Genomic DNA, 12,313 nt, shown 5'->3' on the forward strand with positions numbered 1-12,313 from the left:
ATAAATCGATGTTTGTCATCACTGTCCCACCAAAGCTCTCAGTTTTGTGAGAAAGAGGTCTTTCCTTAAATTCTCTCTTGTGTTATGGACAAAGAAGCACAGTACCAGCTGGTACATTGTGTAGCATGTTAATTAAATTAGTCGTGAGAGGAGGTTTTAGAAACCAAAAATTCCATGGTTTCTTTATAATGTGTGATTAGTTTGTGATGTTATTGCTCATGTCACATGATGGCATATAAAAAGAGACAAGGAATGAAACTGCAGGGAGAGAGAACATCCTGAAATGTGAAACAGTAAAGTGTCCTTTTAAGAAACAGACATTCACATTTGATTGATTGCTTGCTGGAGCGTGAGTGTGTATGCAAAGGCAGAACTGTATTGATGAATTCAACTGAAAATGAGGCTTACAAAGCAGCAAATTGCAGATGTTGTTAAACGGCTCATCAGTGTCTTTTCACAATCTCCCTCACAGAGAGCAGAAAAAGAAAAAAAAACCCTTCTGCTTGGATAGAGTAATTGCCTTCTCTGCGGGCGCTGTTCTCACCTGGGCATCTGCTCCTCTCGTTATGTGACCCTGGCCTGCTGAGAAGCAAACTGTTGTCCGTTCTCCATCTGAGCACCCCCATCAGCAAACCTATGATAAATGAAGGGTTGCATGAACAGGGAAAATTGTGAGTGAAAAAATAAAGGGACAGAAAATCTTGGGCAAGGAAACAAATCAACCAATTATGTTTCAAGTGGGCTGTGTTAAGTTTGTAGCCTTTGTACAGTATTTACGAAGCCAGAATGTGCGTGTGTGTGTGTTTGTGTCTGAATAAAATCTGTTTTTTGTGTCTCTTCTAGGATATTGAAGTTTAAAAACAAATGTTTGAACAACAACAGCTTTTATGACTGTGTATTGGTTCACATTTTCTGTTTTAAGAAAATAGATCACAAAATAAAGAAATAAAATCCTAGAAGGTGCTATAAACTTTTTTTTCTGGTTTTTGTAGAGCTTTGACTTGCAAATAAAGACATTAGCTTATTCTAATTCATTTTAGGAATTGTGGGAAAATATTAAAAAAGTGAAGAACAATTGTGGAAAAAGTTTTTTCTTGACTTCCTGCCTAAAAGTCTTTTAGATGCAGTGATAACATCACACTGCTGTGTGGGAGAACAGTAAGTGTAATAAGGGGAATTACTATTATGTAAAAACAAAGAATAAGTGATTACATTTGAGAATTTTAAATTGTTCTTAGAATCTTGTATTAGCAATTAGCATAGTTAGCTAGAAGTAGTTTCTGTGTATGTTCAGGAGAATGTAGAGCCTTACCCAAGTCTCAATCTCCAGAAGGTCGCCAACACATCCAAATCCTGCATGGATAAAAAGGCAACTTTGCAGTGCTCTGTCAGTCAATGCTATCTACTCAAAGTCACACTTTCTCTGACTTTCCTGCAGCCTAAAAATAGTTATTCTTCATACTTATTATGGTGTTCATAGATGATCATTTTTCATAAGAGCTGAGTGGCCCAAATATGAAGCAGAATCACCCCAGATGTTGCTTAAAATATTCTAAAATTATATTTGATTAAATTTAAACATGAGTTTTGAGTCATTTATGATTATGAGTATTATCCATAATACTCTTAACATCTTCACAGAAGATTTAATATAATCAAAGCAAACACAGCTCAACTGATTTTCTTTCCTTTTCTATTTTAGATAAGTATATTTTTGGCTCCTTGTTTTTCTGTTCTTACATAATTGTCCTTTTCAAGTATTCCCATTACTCTGAATGCTTGATGGTTAACATGCTGTACTTTGGGCCTCTGGGCGATAACCTGTGCATAATGCATATCAGGACTCAGTTTAGATTTATTGCTTTCTGTTTTCTCTAAGACAAAACCACATTGACCAGAAAGATACCTTTATTTTCTTGGGTAGTTTCAGGCATATTTTAGTGTGTGTGATTAAAAAAAGTATTAATTAAATGAAGTAATATTAATATATTTATGTATTTTTGCTTCAGCTGCAGTCTTGAATAAAATAATGACTGTAAAGAAATAACAAAAAACATGACTGCAGGGTATTCCATTAAATGTACTCCTATGCACTGCATGACTTCTTCCCCTCGCTTTCCTCAAGACTCTCCTTTCTTTTTCTTTCTTTCTCTCATATGAATGAGTGGTGGCAAGTTGCCAAAGATATCCTTACGATAGTGGTTTTAGAATGTGTTGCTGTGGTAACTAATATGGCGACGTCAGTGTAACTTAACATGGAATCTATTCACCTTATCTGCATGACCCTATAATTTTTGCCCCCTATTTGTAGGGCAGTTTTGTCATTTAACAAGTGTTGAACTACCTTAGTTAAAAGCTAAGGCAGTGTTTTTTATTATTATTATTTTTTAAATCTTAAAGCACTGTATCCGGTTAGTCAAATTTTAATAGTCGTTGTCATTTACTGGCCTTGATCAAAATATCTGCAATCGGTTGTACTGTGAAAATTTGGTTTTTATGCTTTTTCCTGCGTTATACGGCTTGTCCTGTTCCCCTTAGAATTGCACGAAGAACATTTTGTTTCTGCTTTTGCTCAATATGCAAATGCACAAGTCTGTTCAGAAGTAGTGGGTGATTCATGTGTGGCGACACAGCTTTTCAGAGTTATTTAACAAAGTTGTAATGTAGACATTATGTTTTTTTGTTGTTTTTTTTTTTGCGAAAGCTTATCAACTTTAACTGAATTCACTTTTAAAACAGTACATTCAATGCTATTTCATGTATTTCATGTTGCATGCTGGACATTTTGTCATTTCCTGAAATCACAACTGGCTTTTTGGGGGCAGCAGAAGATAAATATTATCCCTCAGCCTCCACATAGGTTCACTGAGTCTAGCAGGAGTTCAGAGAAAAATAGGATCAACCAGCCTCAAAGACTGTTTTATCTGCTGGTGCTGTCATGGTTTATAGCCACAGGTTCTTCTCAGGCGGCTCTCACTCCACCTCAGGCAGCTGGTTTTTAACTGGGTTGTTCACCTATTTGATGCTGCATTTTTTTATTTTACAAGACAGTTTGCACTTTCAGGCTTAATAATCGTCTGAATACATGACATATATTTGCATAATTATATAATATGGAGTTAGGAGTACTTTTTATTTTCTCTTTGTAGACACATTTGTCCACTGTCAAGATAACACTAAGGTACTACCACAGCATTCAAGGCCGCAACATTTAGAAATCACAGCGATGCTAGTGAGAAGACGGGAGGGGAGTGAGATACAAAAACATTGCACAAGTTCTTTTAATTTCCTCTCTATCAGTGTTGCACTGACCAACAAAAGCTAGCATGAACTCTAAATTAGTTTTCAGCTGACTGACAAGACTATAATCATTAGATAAAAGGGAGATATGAATCAGCATATTCAGATTTTAAAAAGGGGTTGCACTGTGAACTCTACACTTTATCAAGAGAATATGTAGCTAGATACTTTGAAAGTACATTTTCTGAATTGATATCAAAGCTAGCTGTAGGCACTGGGCTACATTGGTATTTAATGGTGTGCTAATTAGGCTCGTTTTAACAATTTAATTGGTTTATTAACTATTGAGTTTTTTTATTATTTAAACATTGGTTAGTCATGGACAAATACACACAAAAAACTGATTGTTTATATTTTAAACGTAAATTCTGGCTTCATGCTGTTAAGACAGAATTGATTTAGGTTTGACCAAATAGTGTCAAAAACTGTGGTTTAGAGAAAAGAGTTAAAGGATACCCAGATCACCATTTTCAAGTTTTAAACAACTTAATTAGACTTTACTAAACCTCTTTCCCAGTATTAAATTAGATATGTTGCGCTAATAAAATATTCTATATAAATATCATTGATGGAAATCTATCATGATTCATTTACGATGTTCAAAATTAATGTTAGATTCAAAATAATTATTCATGATTTCTGCTTCAATCTATGGTTGTTCAAAAGATCCTCACTCATCTTTTAAAATTGATTTTGGGGCATTTTATATTAAGTCTGAATCATAGTAAATAATAATCATAATTCTTATGTGAATCTCCTTTTAGGAACACACCTAATAAAAATATTAGTTGTCACTACAGAACAACTTTGTCCACAAATCTAAATAGAGTAAGCAAATTTTATGTGTTTAACAGTCACACTTTCACCAAAGAAATTGTGATAATGTCAATATAGCCAGGTAGTTATTTATAGATAAACAATGAGCCTGACTGTTGAAAGATCTTTTCAGATATTATCAGATAGTCTTAAATTTCCCCCCTGATCATTTAGCACATGCACAGTGGTGCAATGTTGTGTCATAAAAAAGACTTCTGGGTTTCAGTCCTGTTTGGTTGCATGTTCTTCACTGGACATACCTGGATTCTCTACAGATACTCTGACTTTTTCACACTTTCCAAAAGTATGTGTGTTAGCACTATAAATCATCCTTAGATGTGAGAATGTGTATAGCAATATGTCTTGTTTGTCTGTGTGACTTGTCCAGGGTGTACCTCATGTCTTCCAATATGTTTATCTCAAAGGCCATTGCAGTATCATGGTGGGCATTATCACAATTGCATATATCATTATAATGTATGCTTACAATATTTTGTGGGATACTATATTCTGAGTGGTGTGCATGCAGATTCTGCATGCCAATCGTGGACACTTTCATTTTTCTCTTTTCCCACACTTATTGCATTATTGTAGTCTACAAGATGAGAACACTTACAAAGACTGCCAATTGGACATTGTGATAAAGAAAAGAAATCTGGACATTATTGTTAGTTAGAATCTGGAGGTATACTTTGTGCAGCCTCTCTTTAAACTCTTTGGCATCTCACTATGTGGCTAAAGTCTTAACCCAACCTTTTTTTTTACCCTATTTTGCACAAAACTGAGCCAGGAAAACAACCCGGCTCAGGTGTTTCATTGCCCAGCCGTTTTCAGAGTATGACCTACATTGTGTACTCGAGCCGAACTTAGAAATCTGCAGGTATTGCAGCCCTAACAACAAATGATCTCTCTTGGCTTGAGGAGCTCACTTAAATGTCAAGGTCATAGCAGTTCCCTGCAATTTCGAGCCGTGTCTCTTGAGGCATCTTGTAAGCAGCTGATTGAAGCCCAGAGAGATGTCCATCAACACTTCACCCACATTTGTATTTCTAAACGCATGTAGCTATAACGGTTCATGCATTAAGTGGAGTCTTGTTTGACTGCCACCATCCTCACTGTGATAGCTATTTTTCTCTTGTTGGGGAAACTAACAATAGTCACCTCTGCATGGACTTGCTTGAGATCAAATTCTAAAAATACAGCACCTTGCAGATTTACTTACTTACTTACTTACTTTACTTACTACTACACATTTAACATTATATTGTGTCATCTTATGCTACCTAAACCTGGCCTTTTGAATGAGTGGGCAGGTTTTTCTTAGCAGTGGCTTAAAAGAAATCCAAGAGGACAGCCCTGATTTACAAACCGCATTTGAGATGTTTTTTTTTTTTCTTGCTCCAAATGGTACTTCAGAACATTCTGATTGCACCGCAAGTGCCCTCACTGATAGTCTTTGAAGTGCTTCATGCTCTGTACTGAAGCTCAGTGTGTGCTTATATCCGCAGCTTTTGTTAGTCACTTCATATGTACTGAGTCCAGTGCCATCATTATTCAGTGATTCACACTGTGCAGCCAAAACATTCACTCTTATCTGTTAAGAGGCTGCAGAGACGCAGTCAGACAGCGCTGGGTGGGTGGATGGGTAGGAGATGGAGAAAGAAAGACAGGAAGAGAGTCTTGGTCTCTCTCTCTTTCCCTCTCTCTTGAGGGAAATGATTTTCCTCTCTTCCTTTTCTCTACATGAAGCCAAAGAGCATCCCAACGTCAAGAGCTTTAGATCTTGAATATTCACGCTGGTGGCATTTTACCATCTGTGGGCGGTGAGGCTTTGCAGGGATTGGAGAGAGCGTGTGAAGTATTGATCACTGTTGCTGTTGTCCTTGTTTGCTCTGTCTCTGTGTGCCAGCTGACTCTCTGAGCAACAGTGAGACGAAGACAGACACAGAAAGACAGTTGGTGTTAAAAGGGCATTAGCGGTCTGTTTAAACGCTGAACAAAAATGCCACCCATCGCACAAAAGCAGGTTACAGCAGCTACATGAATATTGAATTATTAATCATGAAATTACTTATACTGTTTACGCTAAACGTTAGTAATAAATTTGACTGAAATGTATAGTAAAATGTGATATACTCAAAGAACGTGTCAGGGTATGGTGATACATTACACTGAAATTTACCTATATAAAAAAGCATAAAATCTGCCACCATCTTTTCGGCTCACAAATTCAGATAGTACTATAAAGTTACAAACAATAAAACCAAAAAATAGGATGCCTCAGTACACCATTTACAGAAAGTAGTGCAATTATGCTAGTAGTGAGAAAAAATAAACATAAAAAAAAATGTTATAGGAGGAGACAATAGAATTTCTTGCTGGAAAAGGTGAGTTGTACAAAGGTGACTTGCCTTCACAAAACCAGGAAGAAGTCATCAGAGCCAAACACACTAGACCAGGCAGTGGGCACTAAGTGACCTGGAACAGCAACAATAAAATTGGCTTGAGAAAAATCATTATAATAGGTCATAATAACATAAATGAAAATCTATGAAGCATGGTAATAGATGTAAGCAATACAAAAGCAACAAATTTGCTCCAGAAAAAGATGAATCTCTACCAGCGTCCCAGTGGAACTCCCATACGTACATACAAAATCCAACCTCCTCCCAGTGATCTATTATATTGTGTTTCATTTTCAAATTTGGAGAAGAGACAGCAGGATGATACTCTCTCACACTCTCTCCTTCCCTCCGGTCACCGTCTTATTCTACTTGATACGGTTTTGCTGTTTTGGTGGGGGTGGTACCACTGAGTATTTGTGCTTCAGGTGCCCTAATGACTAGCAACAGCCCTGAGAGCAAGCAAGCAATGTTTTAAAAGGGTGAGACCATACGTTTACTTTCATCAGTTTAAGACTTGTTCCTTAGGATTGTTGAAAGTTCTGAACTGAAGAACATGTCAAATGGGATCATACGTTTAGGGGTTCTTGAAGTCCTTGAGGCAATCCAACCACTCAAAATCATGATCTAAGGCAGGGGTCTCAAACTCCAGTCCTCGAGGGTCGCTGTCCTACAGTTTTTACATGTGTAACAGGTACAAAACACTGGAATGAAATGGCTTAATTACCTCCTGCTTGTGTAGATCAGTTCTCCCAGCCTTTCTAATGACCTAATTATTCTATTCAGGTGTGGTGCAGCAAAGGCACATCTAAAAGTTGCAGGACTGCGGCCCTCGAGGCCTGGAGTTTGAGACCCCTGATCTAAGGCTTTCATCAGAAGCGAAGATCTGATTATCTGGAATCTTTAACAGTGTTAGAAAATATTTTTTGTGGTCTTTTTCCATTTTCAGTTTGGTAAAGGTTTTGTCAACACAATGACTTCATAAAAGTTAGGAAAAGGCTCTCATTGTGGCTAGAAATTCCTAGTTTGCATGCACTAGAAGTATTTCCAGGGTTCCTGAGAAACAATTCCATCAGCAAAATTAAGCACACTGTTTTTTTGAAGAATTAAGGATATGAAAATGATCAAGAAATATTTTTAAGAGTAAATCTGGATCTTTTTCCTTTCATCCTTGACTTTCTTGGTCCTGCTGACTGTAACCCATCAGCTATGTAGTTTCAGTTTTTGCCTGTTCTCTATCATTGTCAATTAGGCTCCAATCACTAACTGGCATGGTTTTTAGCTACAGGGTATTTGAGTAGCTAGAAGCTTTCATCATCCAGTACTGTGACACAAACAGCCCAATCTGAGTGGTTCAGCATTTACATATTTATCCCAGCCTTTTCTTAATCAAAACTGTTCTCCAGTGGTGTCAAGAAACTAATTTTCTTCCACACAAAACCCCCATAACATAAGAAGGAATTGGCCTCAAAGATGAGTTGCTCTGATAAGGTTTGCCTGTGTCATACAGTATTCAAGAGAGAGAGAGTAAACAAAACTGAGGAGGATGATCCTGCAGTTTGAATTTTATTATCTGAGACTTGTTAGATGACAAGTCATACAATCAGTTCACTGGTCTGCCTGTACTCCTGCTGAAGCACATTAGCCACAACATTAACAGTGCTGTATCCTCTTCATTCAGGTTCCTGTGTTCATTCCCTTAAATCCCAGGTTCTAAGTGTTTTGTTTAATTCAAAATGATGGTTTTTGGAGAGTGAGAAGAAATCCAAACCTCCTCTCACCTACATTAATGCAGAGGATTCTTGTGGCACGTGTTTGCTACATCCTTTTTTTAAGTGGCATCTAATCCATTAAAAATAGTCAAAAGGTATTATCCATAAGATAAATGGTTCTGCCTTCCATCTTTAGAGGACTTTTATGGAAACAGTGGAAAAGGCACTTTAAAAAATATTTCCTATTCTCAAAATTGGTTTTCCTTCAACTTTGTTATGTACCAGTACATATTTTCTGAGTCATATGTTAATATCGAAGGAAGACTATGGGGAAATGATGTGACGAGTGATCTGCTTATTGCATATCAGGTCTGCTCCACTATTTACCCTGCCCCCTTTGGCATGCTGTTGTTAAAGTGGTTGCTGTGTGCCGTCCTGCCAGCTCCTTGAGCTACATCCCAGAAGATTTCTGCCATGGTCGTGTGTGCAAATCTCTGTGTATGTTTGCGCTTTTGTCCGTGTGCTGCTGTTTACCCACTCATGTCACTCCTGGAGGCAGTTTTTGGTTCAATTTTGTATTACAGCTTAACTTAAAACAGTTCTGCCTGATATATTTTGACTCTGTGCCACGTAGTATCTGTGTCTGGTGGAAGACAGAATAATATTGTTGTAGATAATACCAATAAACTTTACAGCAAGGTTTCTAAAGTTCAGCACTCAATAAGCATAGCTTACAGCTTGGTTTATGTGACAAATGACAAGTATCAGTAAGATTTGTCATAGCAGAGGCAGAAATCTGACAGCTGTGCTTGTTAGTCACCAACATCATTGCTTCACTCTCTCTTGCCTGGAGACACAGCTGAACCACATAAGAAACTCTTTGTATTTGTTTGCCTCTTTCTGTCTTTGCTATCTAAACTCACACTTTTTGGAAAAGGGTTATGGAATGCACTCTTACTTTCTTTTCGTTCCTCACTTTCTCCCTTTCTTCTGTTACTGTGCTGTCCAGATGGAGGAGTTAATAGCACGCATGCAGGATGAGAAAAACGGCATCCCCATACGAACAGTGAAAAGTTTTCTCACCAAGATCCCCAGTGTTTTTTCAGGTAAGTCCCCAACTCTCACCTGTCTGAGATCACCACTCTTCCCGCCTTTTTGAGCATGACCAACGAAATTATTGTGGTAGTTGCCCAATTTTTGTTTCATTAGCTGTGCTGGTGATAATACTCCACAGTTGTTACTTAAAGAAAGAGAAATGTTTAAGAGAAAACTCAAATAAAAAAGGGGTTAAGAAGTACACATTTATTAGAACACAAATATTAAGAAAGCAAAAAAAAAAAAAAAAAAAAACCCAACAATACCACACATTATATTAGAATTCAGTCTTTTAAGTGATAACAGTATTATTCCGAGAATGCAATTAGGGCAATTAGGATAATTAGGACAATTAGTTGGAAAATTAGGTAATAGCAGAACATTTTTGTTTTTTAAAACACACTAAGAAATTTCTTGACATTGTTGCAATAACTGTAAATTGTTTGTGCTTGTATTAATACCTAAACAGGAAACAATTGGTATTAAATGGTGCAACTTTGCCCTACATTGGCCAAGGAGATGAAGTTGATTTGTTTTTACTCCAATAATGACTGGTTGAGGTAAATAAGTACATTTCCAGCCATCAGCACTGATAGCATTTATAGATGCTGGACTTCTTTACCTCTACACTAACTATGATTCATCTAAACGTTGATATAGATGTGTTATATCTTTTTTCCCCAAATTATTTACTACTGGGGCAATATTTTTATGAAATGAGGAGTGTGGTACATTGGCTTGATAAGAAAAGCATGAGAATCTCTAATAAATACATTATCTGAATGGTTGCATGCATTTCACCCGAATCAAACATGTTTCTTCATCACTGAACTACAATTTTAGCCTTTTAGAGCTCCTGCACACATCCTCCTGGGGATGTGTGTCTAATAATTGCAAAGAGATTCCATCCAACTGGTAAAGTGTATTCTTGGCATGGAGAGTGGGAAAGCATTATGCTTGAAATATAATAACCTGGCATGTTGTGCAGTCCTTGGCAGTTTTAATATCTATCTCATTTAAATTGTCAGTTTCATACTTTGAAAGAACTTTTGGATGTCCACTTTTCCCCAACATTTCAGATGCTTCTCATTTAAAAAGACGTTGGTGTGACTATCAGAGAAAGTTAAAAATCTCCTCTAATGTTCAGCAAAGTTTAAAGTTATATTTGTAACTGCAACTGATGCTTAGGTACAGCTGAATCCAAACAACATTTTTTCTTACTGACAGCAAATTAGAAAGGTTTTCTGATCAGGAGATCAATTACAATTACCAAATTTGTAAATGCTTTCAGGGATAATTACCTTAATTTTTGAAGACATCTCCTGTGGTCTCATGAAAGCAAATCTAAGCTGTCGAAGGACAAAGGAGAAAGATTGCAAGTCAGAGAACAGTGTCTGTATTGTGAATTATGGAGGGGCCGGAATCATGTTGTGGAATTCATAAATTTCATAAAATAAACTGCATCATGATGATACCATAATTAATCATCCAAATGGACAAATAGCCTAATCAGCATATTACTTACAATGTGGTATAAGGACTTTTTTTTTTTTAGCGTGAAGGTCAGTAAAGGATCATCTTCTCTTCTCTTTGCAACAGTAAAAATGTTGCACTTTCATTAATTTTCTCGTGTTTGGATCGCGCTGTGTTTTTAATTAGTTTTTTTTTTTGGATATGTAATGTTTTTTTTCTGAGCTGTTAAGTTTTTGATCATTTTGATGCAAAAAAAAAAATACTGCTCACTGAAAATGACACCTGAATATACCAGTGTATGGCTGTGACTCTTCTCAATTTAGAATCAAGCCTTAATGGAAAATTAAACACACACTGTATTCAAGCTGGCTCTAAGAAAGTAGGTCAACCTTCACAGGATGAAAATGGGGTGGTGCTAATTACGTTTGTCCATCAAAACTCATATCTAGTTAGTGTATGTGCAAATGCAACGGGGGATGCAATAGAGGTGAAATAAAAAAACAAAATTCAGCCACACAGAGTAGCAGCTTGATGGACGTAACATCAGCCACAGGGCTACTCTGTCTTGTTGCATGAATTCCCCCATGTCTCCATTTCACACCTCTTTCCTGCCTTCTGTGCCTTTGGTCTGCTCAGCACACCTTCACCTGTCACTATGACAGACAGTAATGATTGCTCGGAAAATATATAGTCAAAGTGCTAAAGTCGCATGTTGTGTCGGAGTGTGAAAATGCTCGAGGGAGCGCAAAGGATGCTGTTATGCTTGTCTGGGATGTGAAAATGATTCAGTCACATTCTCAGCGGTAAAGATGCAAAAATGGCAGCCATCATAAAAGTTGTTTCACGTTCCTGCATGTAAAAGTGGCACATGAGTCACGTGGACAGTCTCCTTTTCTCACCTCTACTTTGTTTATGCTGGTTTGCAACATAGAATGCAATCACTGACTTATTAAATGCTTTGAGTCACACATTTCGTTGTTATGCGGCACATAATACGTGCTTCAACCTGCCTTTGTACCTGGTGTCATTTATATTAATGGTTTGGAGCCAAAGAGAGCAAGCCTGAAGAGGGTGTCAGAAAAGAATATTGGATAATGGATGGCCTATTACCCACCTACATGGTGCAAGGCAAGAGACATTTGTATGCGCTGTGATAATGAAGGGAGGTGGACAAGGTTATGGGTGACAATGTTTTCTGTTTCACTCGCATTTATATGCAGAAGGCATTTGAGTGTATTGGTAAATTCTTAGCTATGTCTATGATTCATACTTATGTACTCTCTCTTATTACAGGTTCTGATATTGTACAATGGCTCATGAAGAACCTGGACATTGAAGATCAAGGTATGTTTTTGATAAGATGCATTCAATTTTATTTATTGGTGGAAGAACAAAACCAACAAAACCTGATTTGGTAACTAAATTAGTGTAACCGCTGATACAGTTATCAGAAAACAGGGACAGCTAGAAGATCAAGAGCACAAATGTTGCTAAGTACTAAGATCTCAAGTCTGA

At 37.1% G+C, this 12,313-nt stretch overlaps 1 protein-coding gene across 2 annotated transcripts in view; it reads left to right on the forward strand.

The window, feature by feature from the left end:
• rgs7 (regulator of G protein signaling 7) overlaps positions 1-12,313 on the forward strand; it is a 60,129-nt gene that overhangs the window by 28,661 nt on the left and 19,155 nt on the right. For both annotated transcript variants that reach the window (XM_005808820.2, XM_023327488.1), the window contains exons 3-4: positions 9,240-9,336; positions 12,092-12,142. In XM_005808820.2, coding sequence (XP_005808877.1) covers positions 9,240-9,336; positions 12,092-12,142 — 148 coding nt within the window. The remainder of the gene's footprint in view (positions 1-9,239; positions 9,337-12,091; positions 12,143-12,313) is intronic.

The sequence above is a fragment of the Xiphophorus maculatus genome, chromosome 22 (genome assembly GCF_002775205.1).
Source record: "Xiphophorus maculatus strain JP 163 A chromosome 22, X_maculatus-5.0-male, whole genome shotgun sequence".
In the NCBI taxonomy this organism is placed as follows: Eukaryota; Metazoa; Chordata; class Actinopteri; order Cyprinodontiformes; family Poeciliidae; genus Xiphophorus; species Xiphophorus maculatus.